This window comes from Microsporum canis, genomic scaffold (assembly GCF_000151145.1).
Source record: "Microsporum canis CBS 113480 supercont1.1 genomic scaffold, whole genome shotgun sequence".
NCBI lineage: Eukaryota > Fungi > Ascomycota > Eurotiomycetes > Onygenales > Arthrodermataceae > Microsporum > Microsporum canis.
Window position 1 is genome coordinate 2,333,802 of NW_003299169.1, and position 24,754 is coordinate 2,358,555.

General features: G+C 46.8%; 11 protein-coding genes across 11 annotated transcripts; 4 read left to right on the forward strand and 7 right to left on the reverse strand.

Moving 5' to 3' along the window:
• Positions 1 to 659: 659 nt before the first annotated feature.
• MCYG_00855 (conserved hypothetical protein) lies at positions 660 to 3,588 on the forward strand (the record flags this gene model as incomplete). Its single annotated transcript, XM_002850705.1, has 2 exons — positions 660 to 1,700; positions 1,774 to 3,588. The coding sequence occupies 2 exons, from the start codon at positions 660 to 662 to the stop codon at positions 3,586 to 3,588; spliced, it is 2,856 nt and encodes a 951-aa protein (XP_002850751.1).
• A 1,244-nt stretch (positions 3,589 to 4,832) lies between these two features.
• On the reverse strand, positions 4,833 to 6,047 carry MCYG_00856 (conserved hypothetical protein; the record flags this gene model as incomplete). Its single annotated transcript, XM_002850706.1, has 4 exons — positions 4,833 to 5,159; positions 5,235 to 5,448; positions 5,520 to 5,806; positions 5,877 to 6,047. 4 exons carry the CDS (start codon positions 6,045 to 6,047, stop codon positions 4,833 to 4,835), a joined length of 999 nt encoding a protein of 332 aa, XP_002850752.1.
• Positions 6,048 to 6,333: 286 nt separating this feature from the next.
• On the reverse strand, positions 6,334 to 6,996 carry MCYG_00857 (uncharacterized protein; the record flags this gene model as incomplete). The annotated part of the gene is made up of 4 exons (XM_002850707.1): positions 6,334 to 6,489; positions 6,556 to 6,589; positions 6,677 to 6,789; positions 6,913 to 6,996. 4 exons carry the CDS (start codon positions 6,994 to 6,996, stop codon positions 6,334 to 6,336), a joined length of 387 nt encoding a protein of 128 aa, XP_002850753.1.
• A 1,192-nt stretch (positions 6,997 to 8,188) lies between these two features.
• Positions 8,189 to 9,612, reverse strand: MCYG_00858 (ketoreductase; the record flags this gene model as incomplete). The annotated part of the gene is made up of 7 exons (XM_002850708.1): positions 8,189 to 8,644; positions 8,712 to 8,758; positions 8,855 to 8,918; positions 8,987 to 9,117; positions 9,196 to 9,303; positions 9,366 to 9,539; positions 9,591 to 9,612. 7 exons carry the CDS (start codon positions 9,610 to 9,612, stop codon positions 8,189 to 8,191), a joined length of 1,002 nt encoding a protein of 333 aa, XP_002850754.1.
• A 548-nt stretch (positions 9,613 to 10,160) lies between these two features.
• MCYG_00859 (DSBA oxidoreductase) lies at positions 10,161 to 10,868 on the forward strand (the record flags this gene model as incomplete). Its single annotated transcript, XM_002850709.1, has 2 exons — positions 10,161 to 10,205; positions 10,257 to 10,868. 2 exons carry the CDS (start codon positions 10,161 to 10,163, stop codon positions 10,866 to 10,868), a joined length of 657 nt encoding a protein of 218 aa, XP_002850755.1.
• A 123-nt stretch (positions 10,869 to 10,991) lies between these two features.
• Positions 10,992 to 12,418, reverse strand: MCYG_00860 (protein kinase domain-containing protein; the record flags this gene model as incomplete). The annotated part of the gene is made up of 4 exons (XM_002850710.1): positions 10,992 to 11,408; positions 11,464 to 11,759; positions 11,818 to 12,137; positions 12,201 to 12,418. The coding sequence occupies 4 exons, from the start codon at positions 12,416 to 12,418 to the stop codon at positions 10,992 to 10,994; spliced, it is 1,251 nt and encodes a 416-aa protein (XP_002850756.1).
• A 2,100-nt stretch (positions 12,419 to 14,518) lies between these two features.
• MCYG_00861 (uncharacterized protein) lies at positions 14,519 to 15,284 on the forward strand (the record flags this gene model as incomplete). Its single annotated transcript, XM_002850711.1, has 3 exons — positions 14,519 to 14,532; positions 14,610 to 14,675; positions 14,738 to 15,284. 3 exons carry the CDS (start codon positions 14,519 to 14,521, stop codon positions 15,282 to 15,284), a joined length of 627 nt encoding a protein of 208 aa, XP_002850757.1.
• An 861-nt stretch (positions 15,285 to 16,145) lies between these two features.
• MCYG_00862 (KH domain RNA-binding protein) lies at positions 16,146 to 17,319 on the reverse strand (the record flags this gene model as incomplete). Its single annotated transcript, XM_002850712.1, has 2 exons — positions 16,146 to 16,846; positions 16,917 to 17,319. 2 exons carry the CDS (start codon positions 17,317 to 17,319, stop codon positions 16,146 to 16,148), a joined length of 1,104 nt encoding a protein of 367 aa, XP_002850758.1.
• Positions 17,320 to 18,153: 834 nt separating this feature from the next.
• On the forward strand, positions 18,154 to 19,344 carry MCYG_00863 (phenylacetaldoxime dehydratase; the record flags this gene model as incomplete). The annotated part of the gene is made up of 1 exon (XM_002850713.1): positions 18,154 to 19,344. One exon carries the CDS (start codon positions 18,154 to 18,156, stop codon positions 19,342 to 19,344), a length of 1,191 nt encoding a protein of 396 aa, XP_002850759.1.
• A 452-nt stretch (positions 19,345 to 19,796) lies between these two features.
• On the reverse strand, positions 19,797 to 21,161 carry MCYG_00864 (S-(hydroxymethyl)glutathione dehydrogenase; the record flags this gene model as incomplete). Its single annotated transcript, XM_002850714.1, has 6 exons — positions 19,797 to 19,899; positions 19,961 to 20,082; positions 20,152 to 20,616; positions 20,668 to 20,764; positions 20,823 to 20,969; positions 21,025 to 21,161. The coding sequence occupies 6 exons, from the start codon at positions 21,159 to 21,161 to the stop codon at positions 19,797 to 19,799; spliced, it is 1,071 nt and encodes a 356-aa protein (XP_002850760.1).
• A 1,112-nt stretch (positions 21,162 to 22,273) lies between these two features.
• MCYG_00865 (yippee) lies at positions 22,274 to 22,682 on the reverse strand (the record flags this gene model as incomplete). The annotated part of the gene is made up of 2 exons (XM_002850715.1): positions 22,274 to 22,507; positions 22,584 to 22,682. The coding sequence occupies 2 exons, from the start codon at positions 22,680 to 22,682 to the stop codon at positions 22,274 to 22,276; spliced, it is 333 nt and encodes a 110-aa protein (XP_002850761.1).
• Positions 22,683 to 24,754: the final 2,072 nt, after the last annotated feature.

The window sequence follows — 24,754 nt, forward strand, 5'->3', positions numbered from 1 at the left end:
CCTGGAGGAGCCTTTTTCACTTCTTTCCTTCCCGTGGATCCGGCTAAAAGTCAATTGTACATAGATTGAAGAGAATTTTTTTCCTTCTCTCCCGTTGGAAAGATTCAGCGCTCACCAAGCGAAGGAGTAGTTAAGTCAAGGGATCCAAGCTAGCTTCCCTCCCATACGTAGCGTGCTGTGATTTGATTATCTGCAGACGGGAAGGGCTGTAAGTCATCGTCGCCGTTCATCGTTTTATTGGACAAGCTGGGCCAACTTTCTCTCTCTCTCTCTCATCGTCATCTTCTTTTTTTTGTCTTCCTCTTGCAAGGCTTGTGGTTGTTTTTTCTTGTTGTTTCTTTTTTCTTGTTGCCCAAGAAAGGCCATCTCTTCCCCTTCACAACTCCGCATTTCACCTTTTATATATACGCATTTTCCTCGTCCTTGCAAACCGCGCCCGTTCGACAGGTCAAGAAGAGTCAAGGAAAAATAGAGAGAAAAGAAAAAGAAAGACACTTTTCAACGATGGTGTGAACTTAGGTGGTGTGTGTGTGTCCGTTTGTGTGTGTGTGTGCCCGTTGTCCGTTGTTTTCAACTACTTTCGCCTCCTCATCTTCTCCAGCCCTTACAAAAACGTCCGCCTCTCCCCTAGCGACGAGGGAAAAAGAGAAGAAAAAGCCATGCTACGGGAGAAAACATCATCATCCTCTGTCACAACGCTCGTCACGCCTACAAAGACTGCCAGGGAGAAGGGATGGCTTCGTAACCGCCGGCAGACTGACCCCTTGATCAGGGAGCCCGTCCAGCTGCCCCAGCGTCGACCGAGCAGACACTCCATCGACGCTGCGAATGCGAACGCCAACGCCGGCCGTAACTCACAGCAGCCCAGCAGCTCGTCGCCGCTCAGTTCAGAGAGCTTCTCCAACCCGGCGCTGGCGTCCTTTTCGCCCAGGAAGATCAATATCCATACTCCTTCGCGGCCATCGCAGCATCAACAGTTTCATCACAGCAACAGTTCATCTACCAACGCCTCACCTACGCCCTCTCACCATCCACACCAGCTATTCTATACTCCCACGCCTCTTAGACAAGAAGACCAAGACCAGTGCTCCCAGACACCGTCTCGGCTCGCTGAAGAACCGCCGCCTCCTTCCAGCAGCCCGAATATCCGCCATATCACCACTTCTTTCATCAACACCAACACCAGTCTCACCAGCCCCGTCTCCCCAGAGAGCAACAGCTTCCACTTCACGCCAAGGGAACCCAAGTCGCCCCAATATAAGCGTGCTCCCGCCTCTCGCAGCAGTCTGGGCATAGAGACGGCTTCAGGACCACCCCCGGCCCTGAGTACGCAGCAACGAAGCGTTGCGCAAGAAAAACAGTGGCAGCTCGTCTCAACCGCTGACCCGCCTTTGACGCGCAGGCCTACTTCGGACTCAACCTCTGCATCCGCCTCTGCATCGCTGGATTCGGATCCAAAGTCAACATATTCAAGTGCTGGTACAAGTACATGTCTGGATATGATTCCGCGCAAGGAGGGCGCCAGCACGGCCACCAGAGACCGGAGCCTGCGCTCTTCCATTTCCATGGAGGACAATAGGGATGCGCATCATGGTGGCAGCAGTAGAGAGTCGCCTCGTGGATCCAAGGCCGAGGACCTCTTTTTGAACATAGCGCAAAGTTCAAGTCGGCAAAACGCTGATTCCAAGGCTAGGCGTAGGGTAGGTTTACATACACACACATACTTCATTTCCTGAGAAATGCGCATGGCAAATATACTAACATGGTAAACAGTCTAAATTTGGTCTTTCCGGACTATCTTCACGATCAAAGACGACGGAAGAAACCCCTTCACCAGATAGAGGTCACTATTCATCGTTTTCTCAGGATGCCTCTCCGATGAATTATGATATTTCTACCAGAGCTCCTGCGTCAGCTCACCCATTAGATGAAGCTGGACGTTCACGGTTCTTCAGCAGTTCGGGCTCCTCAACCATTGGGCGTACCAGGCCCGGACGCTTGAATTATGAACTATCCCCTGAACCTCCACGACACTATATACCTGATAGACGCGATTCTGTCCCAGAGTTTACGCACACCAAGCCTTATAAATCTAGTCTAGCTAGTTCGCGCAAGTCCCGTCCGGTGACAAGTTACGACGCTACAGATCGGAATATAGGAACAGATACAACAAAGTCCAAAAATGAAGGCACAGAGTCAACCCTGTCCACAACCGCTCCGTCTACCGTGTGGGATGAATTAGATGATCTAAAGTCCAGGATTCGAAAATTAGAGCTAACGGGGAAATTGCCTGCTTCGTCTGCTGCCGCCATGTCTTCAATGGCGGGTGAACGGCCCCGCACGGCTACTACAACGGTCACCACCATTTCTTCTTCACCAAAACATAAACAAAAAGCCAGCCCTCCTCCTGTTCCGCCACCGATCCCCATGGACACCGATCCAACGGTCACAGCCAGCCAAGTTCACCCGCTTCTCCACACCGCGCTGGCCAAGGCAAAGCCCGTTCTGAATCACGAAGTCTATCAAGCCCTTGAAGCAACGGCGATGGATGCAATCAATCTGTCTACCGCCTTAACTTCAAACATGCCACATACCAGCAGCATGTCCGTCGTAACCTCCGCCTCAACTCCGGACCGCGCCTTACGACGAAAGGCAGATAGCGTATGTCGAGGTCTTACCGAGCTATGCCTTGCTCTCTCCGAAGATAAACTGAAGCCCATTTCCATCTCAAAATCAAGACCGGGAAGCCGAGACGCTACTACTTCGAAGAACTTTTCAGCAACAAGTGAAGGCGAACCGGGGACATCAACGTTATTATACCGCCGAAGCACCAGCCATGAACCGGAGGACTTCAACTTCAGCCGCCTCCAGTCATCCCTCAACCGCGACCCCAACAGTCGACGAACAAGTGTCCTTAATCTCTCACCTAGCATGACTACTCTAAAAGCACCCCAAGAGGTACCAGACCAATCAAAAACTCATTTAACGACCCCTTCCCATTCGCAACGAGCCAGACGCCGTTCTTCCATACTACGTACCAGACGACAGGAGCAGGAAGAGTATGACAATAAACTACAACCCACGGCCAACAGCTCTCTCCGCCCTATCTCTCGCTCCATGACTGTCACGGAAAACATGCACCCAAGCAGAGACCGCTACCACCGTAACTCCCGCGAATGTACCCCTGAATACAACAGCCTACAACAAGAAAACTCCCCGAACAATCAACATCACACACCTTCATTCCGCACCACAACCACTTCAGCCACAACGTCTCAGTCTGCAATCCCACTCCGTCGAACATTCTTGTCGACAACCAGCAATATACCCACTAGCTCATCCATATCCATACAGCCTGGCTTCCGTCGTTATGCAAACGGTCAGCCAACCATCCGTACCGTTGTTGACGACTACGCCAGCCCTAGGACTAGTACTGGCGGCGTCGAAGAGGACCCCTCTCAGTCTCGGAATACAGGAAGGGCAATCTCACATTTCTCACAACGCCCTCGAACGAATAGTATGGGCACTCGACGGTTTGGTATTGGGCTAAGTACTCGACGAACATTCGATGGTACTACTGAGCGCTAATTCGACTTGGCCGTCATGGACATTCGAATTAGGTGAAAGAAAAATATCACCCGAAGGGAATAGTCGGGTTATTCTTAATATTTTCCGTCTAATTGTCATTGTTTCCTTTGCCTCTGCTTTTTGCACTAATGAGATATCATACCGTTTTGTTTCTTCCATTGTTGTTTTCTCACTGCTTTTGTTCCCCTTTTTGATTCGATTTCTTCTTTTCTTTCCTTGAGCTTCCGCATATTTAGCCCCATTGCATTATCATCATCATCATTGTTTACTTGCTTCATTACTGGGCATATTTACCTGACCGGCGTACATACTCATGCATCCTCTCCTTATGAGCGAGGTGACTATAATACCTCATCCCATACCCCTTTTGGCTGTCCTTCCTCTTCTACTTACCTACCAACCTACCATCTTCATCTCTTGCTGGAATGACGCCAACTCCTCAAAATTCACTATTAATATCCCTTATCCTTTCCCTTCCTTTTACCCTCACGAACCCGCCAACGACCTATGAATGATGTATATACAAGCTATCGCTAACCCTTCACTGCAAAACCACCCTCTAATGGACTCTCTGGGCTTGGTTATATCCAGCATAATTCACCAATTTCCATTTACTTGCATGAGAAAAATTGGAATATTTCATCGTATTCTTTACATTTCTTCCTTTTAGGCCTGTGGAGTTTCAGTTTGGCGTTATCTAATGATTAAATGATTAGCTATGAAGACTGATGACATTTTCATATAGGTATATATATATTATTTATTTTGGCTTGTTAGGTCACTTGGTTGGCGATGTATCTCGAGTATCAAGTTAGTTTGTATGCAACTTCTTGTAGCGAAGGAGTCCGTCTCCCTTCCATGTTTCCGGCACTCTTCATTCCAAACATGAGCGAGCATGTGTTTCTTCCGCTTCATCTCTTCGTCTCTGGACTCCTGGTTGCTTTCCTTCGCTTTATTCTAGCGAGATGGTGGCCGGTGGCCTCTGTATGCCCATCACTTCTTGCACCGTCCAAGAAGACTTGACTCTCTACTCGCCCACCATCTGCATTTCACATGGAAAGGTTTTTCTTTGCCCTCTTCACATCGAGATAGTTTCGAGTCGGATGCCCCGGATTTCTGTAAATTGCAATGCGATGGAGCAGGTGGCATACAACCGGCGAAAGGGTGAAGTAGGAAATACTTCAGTCTGCTTATATATCCTTTGGATTTCTTCCCATATAAAAAGAATCCGTCAAGTTGAAATTTCAGACTATTCCATCGTCCGTCTGGGAATACCCTCGTGGATAGCCACGTCGCGTACTATTAAAGCTCGACGGGAGAGGTCGAGTGCAGTTCCAGCTGGAAGCCTCTCCGTTTCGACTTTTGGCTGGCTCGGGTTCAACGATTATCATCGTGTTTGAGACGCCGTTGCTTCGACGTCGTCGGGTGTCGTTGTGCCTAGTGGAAGGGTCGCTGTTCAACTCTTCCGTTGCGCCGTTCTTCATCAACCAGTAGTCGCGCAGTTTATCCAGGGCCGTCTTGAAGTCGTCTAGAATAACAGCATCACAGAAGCACTTGCAGACAAAAGAAATCTATGAATTTTTTTTTAATTTCACGCATGTTAGTTTCAACTGTTTGGCACGCGTTTATCGAGTTATCTATCTCACCTTCCAGAAGGGATTGAGTCCTGTTGGTAGCGCATCTCGAAACACTCCGAGTACGCTCAGGACATCGACGATGATGAAAACGATAGAGACACACATCGATACCAACATGACTCCAAATCTAGGGCTGTGGCGAACGAGTTCAACGAAGCTAAAGTCGTACTGGGACTTGATTACCCAGAATATATTGCACGTCGTGTATATCCACCAGGGGTCACTAGCAAATGGATCTAGGTCAGCTCATCTCGCCTGCTCGCAGTAGGTGTATATCTACCGGCTTCTCCTTACCGGAAGAGAGGCTCCCACGGCCTGGTCTTCAAGAAGAGCATGTTGATGTTGTTGAAGAAAGCAAAATTCGCATATATCTCGATAATCCAATAGACCTGGGCCAAAATAACCGTTCCAATATAGAACATGGAGACCCGATAGCTCAAAAACGGCTTATTCTTCATCCATGCAATCACATTATGCAGACTCCAAGACATGTTCAGACCGACTGCTGTGACCGAAAGGTACCAGCCATAGACTGGTTCGTGAGCAAACAAAAATGTACCATGGCCCATCCCGAGAATCAACTGCGACAATGTATCCAAGTGTCAGCACCGATCCGTAGCTCCAGCTACCATGAAGGCTAGGAAAGCATACCTCTAGGAGAATGAGCTTGTGGAGTAAAGCTTTCCGTCTCATATTGGCGATGGTGATCGCGATCATAAACAATAGGCCTCCAACCATGAAACCCTGCGCCCATGCTTCCAACACCAGGCCATCTGGGTCAGTTGGGCGACGGACGGAGTCCTCTAGGGCCCCGTCCTGCATCCTGCGCTGCCCGTCTTGCTCGATGTCGACCGGACTCAACCCGACTACGCAGATGTCAACGTCTCTCTCTGGTTGGACTACTATAAGGCCATGCTCTAGAACAAAATATCAACCCTCGCGACATTGGCATTATTATATTGAAGAAGACATGAAGGCCCCGCCTTGTTTGGATAGATAAAGAGAAAAGACAAAGAAAGATATAGAACGAGAGGAGAAATGAAAGACAAAAGGAAGGAAGGTCAGGTATGTATAATTTTTCTTGTATGGCGGAGGATTTACTTCAACGTCAGACCAGGCTGACGGACGGGGGGGCTGTACCAGCTCTATCTATAGCCCTTCTAACCCTCGCAGGGGTGGAGAATCCTGAGTGGCGTACAGATATGCGAATGCCTCGCAAATAATCTTTCCCATATAAGGGCGGGACCGTTGAAGGCGCATGCACCTAAATACTGTTAGTGTTGCCATGTGTTCGCCTCCCGGAAGCATCGACAAGAGAAGCAGGTCGTACCACCGCCTTTCTCGCTTGAAAGATGGCCTTGGGCCTTCGATATATATATTAGAATGATGGACTATCATGCCCTTGCCTATAGCGGACTTCTTTGCCTTCTCTCTTCGTACAGACTACGAACTTGTGATACGTGCCCGCCTTCACAACCCGTTTGAATAATGGACCCCTTTTTCCTTTACCCACCGGGCCGGCAAACGCAACAATACATATAGTACCTTCAAAGATCGTCTCCGCCTGGTTTGGGAAAAGGGAGTTAGGGTGGGTTTCGGTAAACAGTTCAAAAGTCTACTTGTCAGGAGAGTTCAACCACAGGATAGACGTTCAGGCTAAAAAGTCACTATTTGATGGGCGACTGACTTCTCTTAGTTGACGAACGAGCAGGGCACGCCAGGGTCTCAAGTTACATTGTGGGAATGCCTTGCACAGGCGATCGATACCCATTTTTATCTTTGTAGCGCCATTGTTCTATTGGACGGCCCTTCCAGGCGAGGCCCTATGACAAAAGCAATAACCTGTCAATCATTCTGCATGTCATGAAAAGCCATTTCCGAGAAATTTTCGAAATGTTGCGAGTCTTTTCGAAAGCTTCGCAGTGCCTTGTCAGGCAAGTTCCAAGATACATGTCTCAGCTGTCATAACTTAACGTTTCTCACCAAAACCTGACCGGTCGAGTCGGATTATGTTGGTTGACAGGAGTGACTCTCAGGAGCAGGGATACTAATTGTGTTTATACATATATAACATGCAGTCCCCTGGCTAGTGGAGCTAATTCAACTGTCTTTTTTTTTACTGTGATGTATATGTACGTCTGATGTATGCAGGTCCCAGAAGGAGGCAAGACGGACAATTCAGTCATGAATCTCAAGGCCCGCTCGGTATAAAACCCAGGCGTTGTCATCATTCGATTAAGATACATCTATAAACACATGGGTGCAGATCCGGTTCAGTTGAAGATCCCGCCTGATCCGGGGAGTTGAGTTCGCCATTCATATGTATCACATCTGCACACCGAAAATCTACATTGTCGATTGTGATCTGGTTGTCGTTTGCCATATCAGTTAACTACAGTCGCCTGGCGCGTTTCAGGGGCCCACTCGCGACGATGTTGGAGCCAACAGCCCCACGACATACAACAGGAGTGCATACACGGAGTGCTCGATGGGAAATACGGGGGGTGGTTCGGAAGAACGCTCGATATACCAAATGTAGAGAGTACTCTATACCTCGATATTCTCCATCCGGTGTGAAGAAGCCTTTGAGGGACGCACAACATTGACCGCCAAACGACTACCGCTTATCCTATCCTCCGATTGGCCGAAGAAACGAGGAACCCCAACTTTTGAGTTACAGGGGTACGCAAATAGCAGTAACCATTGAATCGAATGGCCGTACTGACATTCTAGTCTCATTTTCATTTCGAACTGCATGAAAATTTAGACTGAAAGCTTAGGGATGTCACGAGTTACGATGTTGCGGAGCTTCCCCAATATTACAGGTTACTGACCTTGAATTTGGCCAGGGAGAGACGAAGCAGGTCCATCAAAAGCAAGGGGTGGTTAGGTTACCATAGCGTAAGTTCTACTTAACAACATGATTCATAATCACACTCCGTATATCGAGATGAACCCTGGGTCTAATCACCCCGCAAGTGCCCGTGGAGACTTTTCACTGCATCCACAACGGATTCGACCAAAGGCCGGTATGTCAGTCCTAGAACCTCTTTTGACCTAGAGTTGTCAAATCTGAGGCGCAACGCTGGGGCAACATCTCCTGGCACAAGAGCCTCGCCAGATGGCATTTTATCCTTCAGCTCGGGGAACTTCTCGGAAATTATACCGACAATATCCACGTTGCTATATGTGCCGGCCGTAAGGAAGAATCGCTTGTTTGCTGCTTCCGGCTTCTCCGCAGCGAGAACATGAGCAAGGGCAACATCGCGGACATCCACCCAGAGAGAAGTCCCAGTGGGTGGGCAGCTGTCCTTTCCTTTGCCAGTGATCAGATCACTAATACGCTCGTTCGATGTGTTGATTGAGTCCAAGGAGGCCAGGTAATGAACACAAGGGCCAAGGACGAGGGGTGGATTGCACTAAATATGAAATGATGAATATGTAATTTCTCTTTGTCGAAGATAAAGGGAAGGTGATTTCACATACCGTTGCAAGGGTAAAGTTTGGTTTTTCCTTTTCAACGAACTCCCATGCTGCTTTTTCCAGAAATTAACCATCATATTAGTTTTGGTTCCGGGGTATCCTACGCTATGACATCTCAGAGCCCAGACATACCGCGAATGTCTTACTACCACGATATCCAAATACCGGGTTCTTGTCAACTTCGTCTTCCTTGATCGGGTTCCAATCCGCCTGTAATATCACATTAGCTTTGGCTTCTCATACCAACAGTCATTTAAGGTAACAGGGGCTTAGCTCACCTCAGAGTAAACATAGTCACTTGGCTTCGATGGATCAATTATCGCGGCAAATGAAGACGTGACCACAACTCGCTTCACAGACGGAGCACTCTTCTTGATAGCATGGAGAATGCCCGAAGTCCCATTAATTGCTAAAGTCGACAGATAATATTTTCAGCACAGGTATAACCTAGGGTACCAGAAGGCTAAACACCATGGGACTAACATACCCGGGGCAAGAAGTTCCTTTCTGGCATTCGATGTTCTGAAGTGAAAGGGGCTGGCAGTATGGATCACTGCCTCGAAAGGAGGCTCTGAAATAACAGCTTTCTCGAAGGCTAGAAAGTAGCCATTAGCAACGCTTATAATCCCCATGCAGGCAGCTGTAGGAGTATAATACCGTTTGGTTGCGCGATGTCTTCAACGACTACGAAATCCAGTCGGTCTTTTCCGACATGCGGATGGGCACTGAGGATTCTCTGTCCCTTTTCCTGAGACCGAACCGTCGTCACCACGGAATGGCCACGCTCGAGAAGGGTATCAAGAACATGTGCAGCAATAAAGCCGCTTCCGCCTGTTCGATATTAGGACTCCATCATGTTTTACTCGTGGAGAGTGACCTTACCGGTAAGAAGGACGCGAGTCATCGTTTAAATCCTGAGTAGTTAAAGGAGTAACCGAGTTGATACAGATAGCCGTTCTCTCAACAAGGACGTTAGATGTTTATATAGATGGCCACGGAGTTAGCTCTTAGCCTCGAGATGGTCTCTTAACTCATAACTCCGTCTTGTTCGTTGCATCGCGGGGATTCTTGTTCATCCCACTTAAGTGGGGAAATTGGGATAAACATATAACTATACGGGGATATCTTCGGGAATACAACATGAAAGATGCCCAATATAAGCTGATGTCCATGATCAAATGGATTCCAAAATGATGAAACAGTATTTTTCCCGCTTGTCTATCCAGTTTCACACATATACGCTTGAGAAACTCTCTGTATAAATGTTCGGCTATCTGAAAATGGCCTCCACGAATTGATTTATAAGCAGGTTCAAGTTAAATATGAATACGATATATAAAGCCCAAGAGAATGATAACAGCTGGAGTTAAGGTACTATACCGCTTTGCATCTGAAGAGTCATCTTCGGCCGCAGTCAGCGTTACGAGGCAGTTGCGCTGAAATTTTGGCAAGATGACGAACTTTGCAATCAAGATAGTCTCCGACACAGTGTGTCCGGTCAGTTTCACATGCCACCTACCAATATATACTAAGCTGACGGTAGGATAGTGGTGCTACGTGGGTAAGAAACGCCTTGAAAAAGGCATTAGCCTGTACAAAGCAGCACATCCTGATTCAAAGGATACTTTCAGCATCTCTTGGTTCCCATACTATCTCAACCCTCATGCTCCAGAGGTTGGCGTGGACAAGACAGAATATCTAAACACTCGTTTTGGTGCTGAACGTGTGAAGATGATGCAAGCTCGCCTAGCTCGAGCCGGGCAAGCTGAAGGCATAAATTTTAAGCCTGGTGGACGGACAGGAAACACTCGCGACTCGCATCGATTGATTCAGCTGGGGAAAACCAAGGGTGAAGCCGTGCAGACACGAGTTGTCGAGGAGCTGTTTGCATCGTATTTTGAAAACGAAGGAGACATCACTTCTCGCGATACCCTTACGGCAGCCGGAGTAAAGGCAGGATTAGATAAAAGTGAAGTGGAAGCATGGCTAAAGAGTGATCAAGGTGGGCCCGAGGTTGACGAAGAAGTTGCAGAGGCGAAACGGGCATTCATCTCAGGTGTTCCCAACTTCACTATCCAGGGAAAGTACCAGATAGGAGGAGCAGAGGATCCAGCTACCTTTTTAGAGATGTTTGAGAGGGTGCGAGCGGAAGAGATGTAACTTTCGTCAGAAGAGAGTACCCCCGAGAGAATCCAATATATTAAATCTATATAGAGAGACATTTATACGCTGGTTAATAAGTTATTATACAAATTTGACATTGAAGTAGAAATAGAAAGGGTGCTAGTAGTCACCCGCTGTTACCCATGGATCTTCAAATAGAAGCTGTTGAGCATTGGCTCTATCTTCTGGCATCCACTGTAGCATCTTTCTGATAAAATCCAGGAATAGTTTCTTTTCATCTCCATTTAGCTGTATCTCCCGGGATTCTAAAGTCTGCTGTGGGATTGGATAGGCGTGAGATAGTTTCCAGTTTCCTATTAGGACCCAAATTAAAACAAGGACATAATTGGGGAATGAGAGGATAATAGTATTACCATTTTCGTCCCAGTACTTCTGACTTTCTTTGCTTCTCTTAAGAAACTCAGGGGGTGGAGGCCCCAGAAGAGATATCATTTCAGCAAATCTACGGCCATGATCCAGCTCCCCCATTGGATTAACATTTTCGAAGAGATGGCCTTGCTCGAAGATAGTCCATATCTGCAACATAGTTAGCCAGATATCAAAGGGGTTAAGGTCATCTATAACTACCTACCGTCTGCCCCAGTGCCCATATATCAACTTTGTTATCCCACTCCATGTCTAGCATCACTTCTGGTGCACGATATATACTCGGCTGAATAATACCTCTTTGTTTTGTTTCTACACGTCGAGCCTCACCCATATCCGAAAGAATTGGCAATCCCTGTGTTATTGGCATTTCTCGAGATAGATATATTGTTCGTGAGGACATCTTCTTCCGAGATGTTGGATAATGGAGTTCATCGGACTCAAGTTGTGAGAGGATTGATTGATCGTCTATGCCTAGAAGAACATTATTTGGTTGTATATCTTGAGGTCAAGTTAGCTATAGCTGTGAATACTTATCTAGGTATGATAATGACGTTACCTGTATGGATGATTCCTAACTGGTGAATATAGTCCAGCGCGATAAGAATGTATCGGACGGTTAGCCTAAGCATAGTCGGAGGTAGTGCACCAGTCTCTAAGCGGTGTATGAAATCACTTAGGTCGATGCCAGTGGGCTCATAGAGAATACAGCAGTGAGTTCCATGGGGGCCATCAATGCTAAATGACTCTATCACGCGGCGGACATGAATTTCACCGCCATGTGTATCCTCTATACTCTTCATATAATTCGTTAACTCAACCTCAGGGTTGGGCCGCCTGCTACGAACATTAACCTTTAAGGTTAAGTAGCGGTGTTCCCTTTGAATATGTAAGTATATCAGATAAAGCAAATAATAGGTTCAAGGCAATTGATCAGCATACTGGAGGTCTCGACATAGCCATATTGTTGATGTTGCGCCAAATCCAAGCTTTGTGATAACTTGATGTCTGGATTGAAATATCTCACCGATATGCACGGGGTAGTAGCGTTCAGCAACATAATCACCATATCTCTCCTCCTCTATCCTTTGAGACAAATCTATCTTTTTGAAGCCAGTTGTTGGGAAATGTCGAGGGAGAGATGCGGCAGAAGAAGCCATTAACCTAAGCTGCTGGGAGAAATGGCCGTTTGGATTACTGGAAGGCTGTGCTAGGCCTTTGAAGCAGAGGCGATGACGAGAATAGCGGGAGCGCAACATTTAGTTAGAGATTAACAAAACCCTGTAAACAAGAAGTCGACGGGACGTGGACTTTGAAAACAATGGTGATGGCGTGTTGTCGTTCCTGATGCTGCATTCAAATACACGAAGATGGGACGTGGCTGCCGTGCATAACCTGATTCTTCGGTGGTTCCTTCACCATATAAGCTGTATATAGCGCGCCTACCTAGGGAAAGTAGAGCGACGTATCCCTAGTTTGGCGTTCCGGTGTGTGATCATATGAACGTGTCTCATCAACTTGTTTTGGGGCGATAAGCGTATAACTATCCAGCCTCACGAAGGTAAATAATCTTCTGTCAAATGTAAAATGTAATGCTTAGTCAGCTCCCACCCGTATATGCCTGCAGATTATTCATCCATGTACGTACGCTTATCAAGCTCATCAATACGATCGATTTGGCCGATATATCGCGATCAAACGCTGTAACCAATCATTTTACCACCTTTTGCTGCTGTCATTTGACATCTTCTTCAGATAGAGACAAAGATACATTTATAATAATTCTGAAGGCGGCATATACACGCCCAGGAACGAGTTGAAGTTATCTTGGATATATCAATAGCGTCATATTCCATATTTTAGATATTCAACAACTTGGTTGATGGCTAAACTTGAAGGTTAGTTGGTTATTAACTAGTTAACTACAACGCCACGTGACGCTCTTTATATATATATATATATATATCCCGGAGTGGATTTTACTCACCTTTTCACTTCATGGCCCTCAAACTTGTTCTTTTCACATCAACGGACCGTGATGAAACAACATACCGTGACATATAGAGAATGTACCACCAAGCTTCCAGAGCTTCGGGAGGAACATCTCTCCGGTATTCTGAGTCCCTGAAGATGAGTTCAGACGAATATCCCGGGGATCCGGGGATCCGGGGAGCAGGTCCTGCATGATACATGTGGCCCCAGTTTTATATATATGCATATTCACAAAGTGACTATCAGTATTCTCTATTCGAATTATTATTATTATTATTATTTATGGCCTGTATATACACAGCAGGTATGCTCCAGTTCGTAACGCGTAGTTATCTCATGCTAACTGAAATCAGGGTCTGACATTGAGTGGTGACACTGAAAGTGAGTGCTTGCTTCGGACTAGATGCATAACCTGACTCGCTCTTCCGCAAAGGTGTGTGTAGGGTATAATGACCACTTGTCTATGAAAAATAGAGAAGTTGGGTTAGCAAGAACCCAGAAAAGTTCCAAAAATTATTCTGCTCTACCGGCTACTATGTAGCTACGGCGTCCACGATACCCTTGGGCACGGGCTAAAAGCAGCCCCCTCAGATGTGTAAGATCAGGTCATTGAGTTCGATCAGCCAAGCTGATGATCTCTCGCTAGTTCTTTTCACTTTGGTCTTCATTGGGGGAAACACAAAGTAGAATCATACTTACGAGTCATTAAATGGGACATGAAAGCAAATGGTCATGAACTGTGATTGACTGGGGCCAGATCAACTGCGAGGACAAGACACTGTATATACAGTGTGAAGATACTTGACGGTCATACACGAAATTTCTAGGTTGATAAAGAGAGAAAGAAAAAGAAGAGGGAGAGGGGGGGAAACATGTTTATATAGTTGTATCTAGTAGGTGCTTCTTTCCCTCGTCGTAATTACATGTTTATGGAAGGTTCGCTGAATAGACATAAAACGGACAACCCACGTTGGAATAGCTCCCCTTAGAAGGAGGAATCAAGACGGACCGTGGATTGGAAGGTTATGATGTAAGTGCTTCACACTTGCGAAGGGAGCATATAATCTATACTTTGGCATACCATTAAGCTATCTTAACGCCTTGAGAAGGGCAAAGATGATTCACCAATGCGTTTCTAGGATAGTAACACATAGGTCTAATGGTAGGATTAACTCTATGGTGAGCTAAAGTACATGCGGGAGAGTTAATGAGTTTAGATCGACTTAAGGTAGATGTACAGGGGTCAGGGACCGCTTATGTCCATGAACATGGCCTTGGTGTGGTAGAGCGGCGTAGGAGACGCCCTCTGGTATAGTACAACCCCAAGGCTCAAAAGTCCTTGTCGCTAACTAATGATAGTAGCCCAATTCCACCAGACCGTCCAGTGGACCAGTCAACAACACTGCTGCAAACCTGCCAACAGATGTGAGTACACCTACCATCATTTCCTCTTAATCCAAGAATATATACTTACCAGGGGGTAACAGTCATTTAGAGGCACTCCCATGCTTCTACAAGAGCAATGTCTTCAAGGTGTCTAGCCCCAGGGCGGATAGTCTGATTTGCTCACCTATGGCCTGCCGCGTCATACGCTCCTTATGGATCGATATACGGCTTAAAGAGGCATATGGATGCTGGATGTGTGATAGATCGGTCGAGCTCTACTTTGAAAAGGACCAGTGGACGAAAACTGTCGAGTTCATAAGAGACCAAATGCCGGAGCTGCGGCACCTACATGTCAACTTTTATCGACGGAAGAATAGTATGCGAGCGAGGTATTGCAAACTCCTTTTTGAGGAGAGGGTATACCCGAGCTTGATGAAGATGAGGGAAATGCCTTGTTTCCAGCTGATGTTGAACTTTAACTCGGTGGTTCCAGACAAGGCGCCATTCAAAGTGATATATGTAGCAAAGGAAGGCTACGAAACCGGGGATGAAGTGGTGAATGAGGATGAGGACGATGGAGAGTATGAATGGCTAGATGAAGTCAAGGACCCGGAGGATATAGACGAATGGACGGTATCATTTCACTGATGGCCTCGCGGCCTCTTAATGACTCAAGCATGTTTTAACTGTGTTTGTTGCCTTGGATGTTCTGATCTTGGCTTCCTGGAATATTTACGAGGGCTCCCGAATATGAATCGTTAGCATGAAGGTCTTTTACGTTAAAACCGATATTAATAGCGAGTTCGAGACAAGGCGATTGAAAAGCATGGTTTGTTTTGACTTCTGGTATCGTCAAACCTCATTTATTTTTGTATACTTTTTGTAGTTGCCCATCCAGTATATTTCATACGTTCTCCATCAGTAGAAGCAATTTTTGAGAGGCATAAATAAATACCCATTGGGGCACGGAATGGAAGACAAGAGGCCGTGACGAGAAGAAAAAAATGCGGCATAAGGGGATTTTTTTTTCGGGGAGGAGAGGTGTGAAGGCCAATGGGAAGGGAATGAACGAGGCGGCGTAACATGTAGTGAACACGCTTGGAGAACGCTAGGCCGGGTACATTTGGAAGTAATCAATGCGGAAAGTATGACAGGGGATATAGAAGCGGCAAGGGGCGGCAAAGGAGAGAAGTGTGGGTTTTTTTTTCGGGAGAAATTGTAGAATGAAATGGAGAGAAGAAGGTAATGAAGGGTCCAAAGCCCTTATTTAACATATAAAAGGCATGAAGGGAAGACATTTGAAGACGAAGGGTGAAAAAGAAAGGAGAACGTAAGTGATTGGAGGTAAAAATGGAATGGGAACGAAAGACGGAACGTGAGAAGATGAAGAAGGATACCCCGGGCCAAAGTGTTTCATCGTTTCGCAAGGTCTTAACTCTGGTTCCAGACTGTGTTTCGACGGATAGTAGTTAGGCGGCTTGCAGCAGAGCATCCAGATCGAGGCTGGATTTACTCTGGTTGTTGCTGGCTGCGGCGCATCTTCTCGGCTTCGAGGTTTTCGTAAAGAAGGTAAAGGGCCTTTTCGTTAGCCTGGGCACTGCCCATGATCGTGAACATGCGCTCTCCAGTGTCATCATGGGGAGCCTTAGCGATGGAAATTCGTGCTCCAGAGCTTCGACGGATCTCACTGATCTTGGTACCGCCACGGCCGATGATGCAGCCAACCATGTCAGAAGGAATGCTGATATTTTGAGTCTGAACCTCCTCGCCATCTTCCGTTACGAGTGGAATGCCGCGGTTTGGGTTGTCGTTGTTTCCACGTCTACCATAGCTGCCTGGGTGGTCACTGAAGTCGGCGCCGTTTCCGGTGCGGTTGTACGATCGGCTGTTCCCACCATAGCTAGGGTTGGATCCAGCAGCAGAGGCTTGGCCAGGCCCGGAGCCGACGGAAGCCCGAACGGCTGGGTTGTAGAGAACGGTACCTGTGCCGCGTTGCCAGTCATCGATAAGGCACTTTCCAATCTCCCAGATGGCCTTTTCGATTCCTTCTGGGGTTCCTTGGACTTCGACAATTCGCTCGGTGGACTGAGGTAGCATTTCCTTTTGGGCAACCATGCGGACTCCGGAGGCATCTTGAATATATTTGATCTTCAACCCCTGTCGTCCAATGATGGTGCCCATCTGATTATGCGAGATGAGGAGTCGGACAGCTGTACAGTTAAATAGTTAGTTCCAGCTGTTATTCGGTAAAATAAATCAAGCCAAGAGAAAAAGACATACAGTGCGTGCCATTATTTTGGACCACTCCACCCATCCCCATCTGGGGAGCACCTTCTAGTAGGCTCTTTGCAACGATAGAGTATGCCTTCGAGGTGCCCTGAAGAGGGCCAGTGACTGTGAGAACACGATCATGTACTCCTTGCACAACCTTGCTGACACCAGCCTTTACACCGGTCTCATCACGCAAGTCAGCAACATTCTTCCCCGCTTTCCCAATAATAACACCGGCTTCCTTGGAGGAGACGATGGCGCGTAGAGTCAGCATTGACTGAGCATATTCCTCATCAGTCTTTGGAGGAGCCTCAGCTTCTCCCTGGTCGTTTACACTGACGCGACTGAAGTTCTCCGTAAGATTCTCTTCAGCTGGGCCGGGGCCGGATTCACGCTGTTCTGTGGTAGACATGATTGCTGGTATCTTGCGTCGTCGAGTTATGATATTGAACTATTGAAAAGGTCATGTCTTAGCAGAGAGATGGGAAAAGGAAGGCTTGCTGGCTAGGGTGGTGGATTGTTGTTTGAACTGTGAATATTTAGTAAAACAAAGAGCGGAAACTCACACTAGATGTCTCTTTTTTTTTTTGTATACAACGTTTGCAGAGTGAAAGGGTTCACTTGGGCGCAAAACAATAATAACGCCTGAAGCAGCAGGAGGTCAAACGAGGGCTCTGAAGAAGGCGACGACGGCAGAAGTTGGAGGCGAGTCGTACGGAAGAAGGATCTGTGTGCGTTGCGGCGGACGGTGAGAACGGACCGAGTAAGGTATTGCGGTGGGAGAACTGGAGGCGGGGAGAGAGGGGCGGAGACGGGCTGAAGAGATGGAGGAAAAAGAGAGAGGGAGAGAGAGGAAGAGGTAAAGGGAAGATAGAAGGGATAGGGAGGGCGAGATTCGCGACGGTCGTTTGGATGGGGCTGATCGGTTGGTGAACAAGACAAAAAAAAAGTCGAAGTGTTTGGTCGTCGCTCGCCGTTTTTGGCTACGAACGTATTATGTAAGCACTATCAATACGTTCGTTTGTTTAACTACTACTACTACTACTTTTGTAAGTGTAGAAACGATGATGATTCAAAGAGCAGTTTGTACAAGTAAAATATACGGTGAATATATTGTACGAGGGTATAGGCTGATAGCATGGGAGTACTCGGAGCCTCTGGACACATCAATGTAGTACTAATATGCAGCTGTTCTCGTGCATATTAACCCTAGGCGCAATCCTAGATCCCCGTAATAAAAACCGTTATGAACCTGTATCCTCCCCTCGTTTTGAGATCAGATAGCATCGACCTGAAGGGCGAGACGACTTCACTTGGAACACCACTTACTTTCATGCTCTTGCACTCACGCAAGAAATGTCTGAAGCAGCCATTCCCCCCACACCTTACGCAGGAGCGGACAAGGCCAGTGAACACGCCGGATAACTATGACCCGCCCTTTCCAGCATACACGGCACGCTTGCCAGAGCACACCAAGGACATAGTGATGGCCATAATAGGCGCCCAATATTCTTCAGCAGCAGAAAATGACGGCGTTGCGATGTCCAAGGTACTGGAATTCATGAAGAATCCATCCGATGCCACGGCACAACCGTCATTCAGGGAGCTAGTATCGGTGACAGACCCAAATGGTTCGTACAATATTGCTGTGATCGCATACTGGCCATGTCGGGAATCATACGAGAGATGGAGCGTTGCCAGCACCTTCACGGACTGGTGGGAAGGACTAGTCGTTGAAGACGAGCACCACGGCTGGTTTTTAGAAGTCTTTTCTCCCACAATAGATCGGTTTGAAACGATAATCTCCGGTAACGAAGTTCCTGAAGGGATAGCCCATATGCGTGAAAGGGTAAGCGGGCCACTCCGAGAACATGTATACTGGGGTAGCATGCGAGACCGGTTGCCTATATCTCAGACAGATGCAATTACTGGCGAATCCATCAATGAAGCTGTCCACCAGGTTGGTGGTAATACGCTGCAACGACGAGTTCGCGTGCCCGGAAAACATAATCTGGCAATCATTCGGTCAGGCCAGGATTGGTCAAATACCCGTCCTGAAGAACGGAAATTATACATCGAGACCATACATCCAGCCTTAGTCATGGGCATGGATTTCCTTCGAGACAAGGGCAGAGATATTGGATGCTATAGTTGCCGACTCATGGACGTCGTGGATACTGATACCTTCAAAGCCGATAAGGATCGCACATTCGGGCTGGCTTATTTTGACGATCTCGGTTCACTAGAGAAATGGAGCAAAGAACACCAGACTCATACTGCCATCTTCGTGGGATTCCTACAGTACGCAAAGAAGCTGGAAAATAACATTTCCTTGCGTTTGTTTCACGAAGTTCTTGTGTTAAAACCCGAGCAGCAGTTCTTCGAGTATCTGGGATGTCATGAGAAAACTGGAATGCTAGCTTCCCTTTCATCCTAAGTTTCGTTGATATATTTTCAGGCACTCTGGAATCTCGTTAAAGAGTTGTTCGTCCGCAGAACACTTCATTCTTAATCGATATAATTTGAACGATAAAAGGATGAATAGTGTGCAAGAGGAAGACATCTAATCCTCAGCGAACGGGTATAGGAGGCGATGTCATAGCTATACGAAGTACTTGACACTCTCGATGTTGTTTTCCTCTTTCGTCCTTTTGGAGGGTACAAGTTAGTTAGTGATTAGTCATTATAATCTAAGCCACTTTAGGACTAGATCTGATTAGTCATGATCTCTATAAAAGAGTTTGGAAGCTGTGGATATTTTTTATAACATAGCATTTTATATTTTATAGCACTTATAGCATTACGTGGACTACAAGATGGTATCAAGGCCTGTTGATAATGCTAAGTGAGTGCTAATCAAACTAACATGCTGGTTTATGATGCACTATATTATTCATCAGCCTTGAAAATCACCTTCTGAACCTGCATCTTGTCGAAAATATCGTATCCCTCGACGGCTTGAGTGAGAGGCATGATCTTGTCCGCCATGAATCTATATTAATGGCCAGTTAGCTATGACTCTTTCATATAATTCAGATTACCTTGATCCTTACCCAAGCAGGTGCTGTTTCTTCTCCAGCATCGCGAGAGCTTCGGGGAAAATCGACCTCACGGGGCATCGTCCCATTTGAATTGTAAGATTCTTTCCATAGGCTTGATTTCCATTCCAGGGGATCTAGAGATATTCGCAGAGTCTTTTTAGCGGTGGATATATAGCGGGATGGCTGATGATGTCTGCACTTACCTCTCCATTGTGAACACCAACACTACTGATCACTCCCCAAGGCCGCAGGAGATCAAAGCCCATCTTGAGAGCCGGGCTTGAGCCTACCACTTCAATCACAAGGTCAGCTCCACGCCCATCAGTCAGCTCTTTGACCCGTTTCTCTAAGCCTTCTCGATCGGTCCGGAAGTTCCAAGGCTCTGCTCCAAGAGACCTGGCAAGGTCCAGGCGTGAGGGCACCGAATCGACAGCCAGCAGGTTTTTGGGCTTATAGTCTTCAGCATTGATAATAGCACAGAGCCCTACGGGGCCACATCCCATTACGACCACCGTTAACTCTGAGATTTGCTCCTTGGTGAAATGCTTAAAGCCATTTTGTGCTGCAAAATATCCAGTTGGGAAGATATCCGCCATTAGCACTATGCAATGTTCATTGATTCCCTCTGGAGCTTTCATTACGGAGCCATCAGCTAGCGGCATGCGTACCTACAATAAGTTAGTGAAGTTAAAAGCGGAATTTATATATCCTCTACGTACATATTCGGCCTGGCCACCGTCTAGGGCTGGACAGCCTAAGAGCAAGCTTTTCACACATCGGGATGAGAAGCCTGATTTGCAATAAAAGCATTCTCCGCTGTCTCGTAATTCAGCCAGTGCCGATTTTATTTCGAAGGAAAACATAATAAACATACCATGATGTAGTAAAAGGGCTAACAATTGTATCTCCAACCTTTACGGTCTTAACATCACTACCGGCCTCGATGACAGTGCCTGTAAATTCATGGCCCATGATAAAGTCGACTCCTGAGGGCTGGTGGCCACGATATACATGAAGCTCGCTATGCGGTGTTAATTAGCTATCATAGTGGTAGGTAGTAGGTAGAATTAACACACCTTCCACATAATGCGGTGTATGAGACCTTGACAATGATATCTTGGGGATCCTGGACCTTTGGGACCGGCCGTTGTTCAAGGACGATCTTACGCGGGCCTTTGAAGACAACAGCGTTCATGGTATCTTTGGTCGCCATTGCTCGTCTCTAAATCACCTGCTTAGCTTTAATTGTTGGGAGCAATCAAGTTATTGTTCTCAGGCTATGGTTGATATGACCCTGGCCGACCTCCTTAGCTCCGCATACAGGGTGGGGAGTACAGAGGGGCGAAATGCCCCCCTCGGCCTGGGGAAAGCTTGCACTGTTGGCCGATGACTACGTAGTCACTTTCGTGCACATGTGTTTTTATAGCGTTATATCTTTACATGGTGTTTATTAGCAACCAAGCATAGTATATTTATTACTGTTGCCTAATGTAAGGAAGAAACAGGAATAAATGTATCGGCCAACTAATTAAAGGGTAGAGACTTTATGGGTGGAGCTTCCAGTGATTATACCGAAGCTAAAGCGAAGATTCCAAACGACGGGCTAGATGACCAACTATCTATGCTTGCGGAGCTAGAGTGTTACTCGTACATAGAGAGTGATAGGTTATATTAGTGAGTTCGATCAGTTTCTCTGGACAAGAGCAAAGGAATAAAAAGAGCAGAGGTAGGTTAGGAACAATAGTTGATTCCTGTACGGAAGACGGAGAGATGGAGCAGGGTCGACAATCCAGTGCCTTGAATGGGAAGAGACAATAAAAGAGGTAAAAAAAGATAGACGCCATAATCCCGATGGAGGAGAGAAATTTCCTGCTCTCTTGTAAGACAGACCTTGTAGAGTAAATGATTCGGCGCCTGATTCCCAGACCACCGCCCTAGCAACGAACTTAAGCAGTTGCCCTCCTAAGTTAGGAGACCAGTTGCATCATGTAGTGAGATAAGGAAAGAGAAGAAAAATAAAGAGAGGAAACACCGTAAATAAAAAACACCACACACCACACACCTTACCCGGATGATATACCCTGTTGAAAACGCCTTCGTCGCAGCTGTAAGGAATCTTAAATCCTGAGATCCGGTTAAAACAAATATCCCAAATATGACCGTCCCCAGCAACATTCGCGTTTGTGTCTCGCCGGGTACCTTCATCATCTCCCCCCCGAGGGTGACGAAAGATACTGGGTCTGATAAACAAGGTGTTGAGCGGAAATAAAAATCGAGAAAAAGGAAGGAAAAGGACCGCCCCAGAAATAGGGGGGAAAAGTACCATCAATAGACGACAGATAAAAGCTCAGCTTCTAGGATGAACTTCCCCTCCTTGTACTTTTCCGATGTTTCATAGGCCTTGTCGTATTTCCAGCCTACGGTTTCCTTGCATTGAGTGCAGTGGATGTCACGAACTACGTGTCTGCCTGTTGTCATATTGCGCTCCTCTGACTCAGAGGCATTGATGTTGACAACATTTTCGAACAAGTAGGCTTTGCCATGTTGACCACGGAAATTCTATATACCTTGTCAGCAATGTAAAAAAAAAAAAGCTCGACCTGGTGCGAGTCAAATGTGTGAAGAAGTAGCCTACCCGGCTGATAATGTCATGGTAGTCCGCAAGATGTGTTTTGCAATGCTTGCAGCCGAATATCTTGTTGGAGTTGATATAGACGTTATATGAGAGCCCCATGATGACGGGGTCGTTCTGACTCTTGTAGTTTGTTGTGCTGATGAAAAATGAGGTATCTCACAGGCGGAAAAAGGCCCTTCTGGAAAGGAGGGGGAGTTGTGTTTCTAGCGAAGAAGAAACTGAACGGCTGGATGTTTGCTTATTGGGGAGGCGCAGCTCGGTATGACAGCCCAACAACCACCTGTAGTAAACGAGAAAGGAGTTATTCGGATCCCAGGGATGTTCCGTCAAGACAAGGCCGCTCCCAAGGGTAGACGAAGACAGGAAGATAAACCACCCTTCTCTCCCTTTCCTTTTGCCTTGGTGTTATTTATATCGGTAGACGTGGCGGTCGTCTGGAGTGTTAAATGTATTCCTTTAGGTCTTTTTAAGGTTTACTGGGACTTCAACCCGTTGCAACCAAGATATCAAGCACTCTCCTCCTTCTTCCTTTCTGAGAGGAAGTCCAAAAGAGCAAACGGCCCTTCTTATGGACTCCCCTGGGGAGGATCGTTGAATTGCAATACCGCCCAAGGGCCGAGAGGTGGAGACGGGTACGACGGGAGAAAGCTGGCGAAGATGCCGGCCTAGACTTCAAGGTAAATATCGGCGGAAGCAAGAGAAGGGCCAGGGAGGTTCGTTGGAGCTTAAGAGAGTTCGGTTTGTGATCGTAGCAAGGGGTAGAAGGACAATATATTAACCCGTATCCGCCTGTTTATTGGTCTTTGGTTTTCTGGTGCAGCGGAAAGCTGGGGGGGGAGAGGAGGGAAGAGGAGGGAGAGGAAGAGACCAGCACCGCAAGGCAGGCCTAAAAGGGTTAACTAGTTAAAAAACGGCCCCAAAGGAGAAGGTTTGAAGAGGTTGCAGCCGGAGCAGACAATAGTTAATTATATGACGGTGAATAAACAACTAACGACGGCCAGCTTTCTTCAGGCTAAAAAGAAAAGGGAAGAAAGAAGAAGAAGAAACAAGACGGAGGAGAGGAAGACAAACGGGGGGAAGGGAGGGAAGAAAGCTCGGTGAAACTCTTCGGGTCACGCCTTTGAACGGCGGCCCTAAAAATAAAAGTTGCCCTTGATAGATGCTATGCACCTGATACTTCAGATAAGAGGAAGCTGAGCCTGTCATGTCTCTCTCTCCGTCTCTCGTCTTCCTCTTCTTCTCTCCATGGTCTTCGTATCTGCGGCGTTGGGCGTTTTTTTTTTTTTTCCTTTTATGGCGGCTTTGCCAATGACGTACATGGGGGAAGCTTCATCTTCTGCTCTCTATAATAAACTACATAGTAACAACCTACGAGTGCCTACAAGAGCCCTACATGGAGCAACAGAGACCCAGAGACAGATAGATAGACAGCTTGACATGACAGATCTTGACCCCGTCAAACTTCTCCTCCACCCCCCCCCCCTTCGTATCGCCAGCCATCCATGTCCCTAGCCGGCATGAACTGTTGTTCTTCTTTTTTTGCTGCTGCCCGAAGCCAAGCCGGTCGTCATCCTCTTATCGATAACTATGTATCTGCAACCAGCTAAGCGGACCCTGAGGACCTTCGTTGTTTTATCTGCTTGCTTCCTATCAAGATTGAAACAAAGAAGAAACGGAAGAAGCAGTCTCCATGAGAGGTCTCTTTTTCTTTTTTTCCGAAACAGCCATGTTCGTTCAAGTCGTAATCTTTTTTAAGCGTTCATCATCATAACAAGGCCACTTCTGCATCGATGAGCGATTTTGAAACATCCCCTAAGGTCTGTAGCGGCCTAGAAAAGCCGTGACGGCCCGAAACCCCCGCTCCCATTCACCATTTTGTAAGTAAGATGGCCATTTAAGCGTATATAATAATAATAATAATAATAATAACATGAGAAGAATAATATAGCTGTTCGTCTGTTGGGGGAGCGAATCGGTGCCGGGGTTTCCCTTCTAACCTGGCCCCTGGCTAGTGATCCAGGCCACCATCGGGGGAGGCATGGTGTATACGCACGCCGAACGGTTCACTACCCTTGATGTTCTCGCTCTATTTCCCGAGATAATAATAAAAAGACGTTGATACCTGTATTTTTGTCCATGGACAGACATCCTGGCAGAAGAAGATGGTTCCA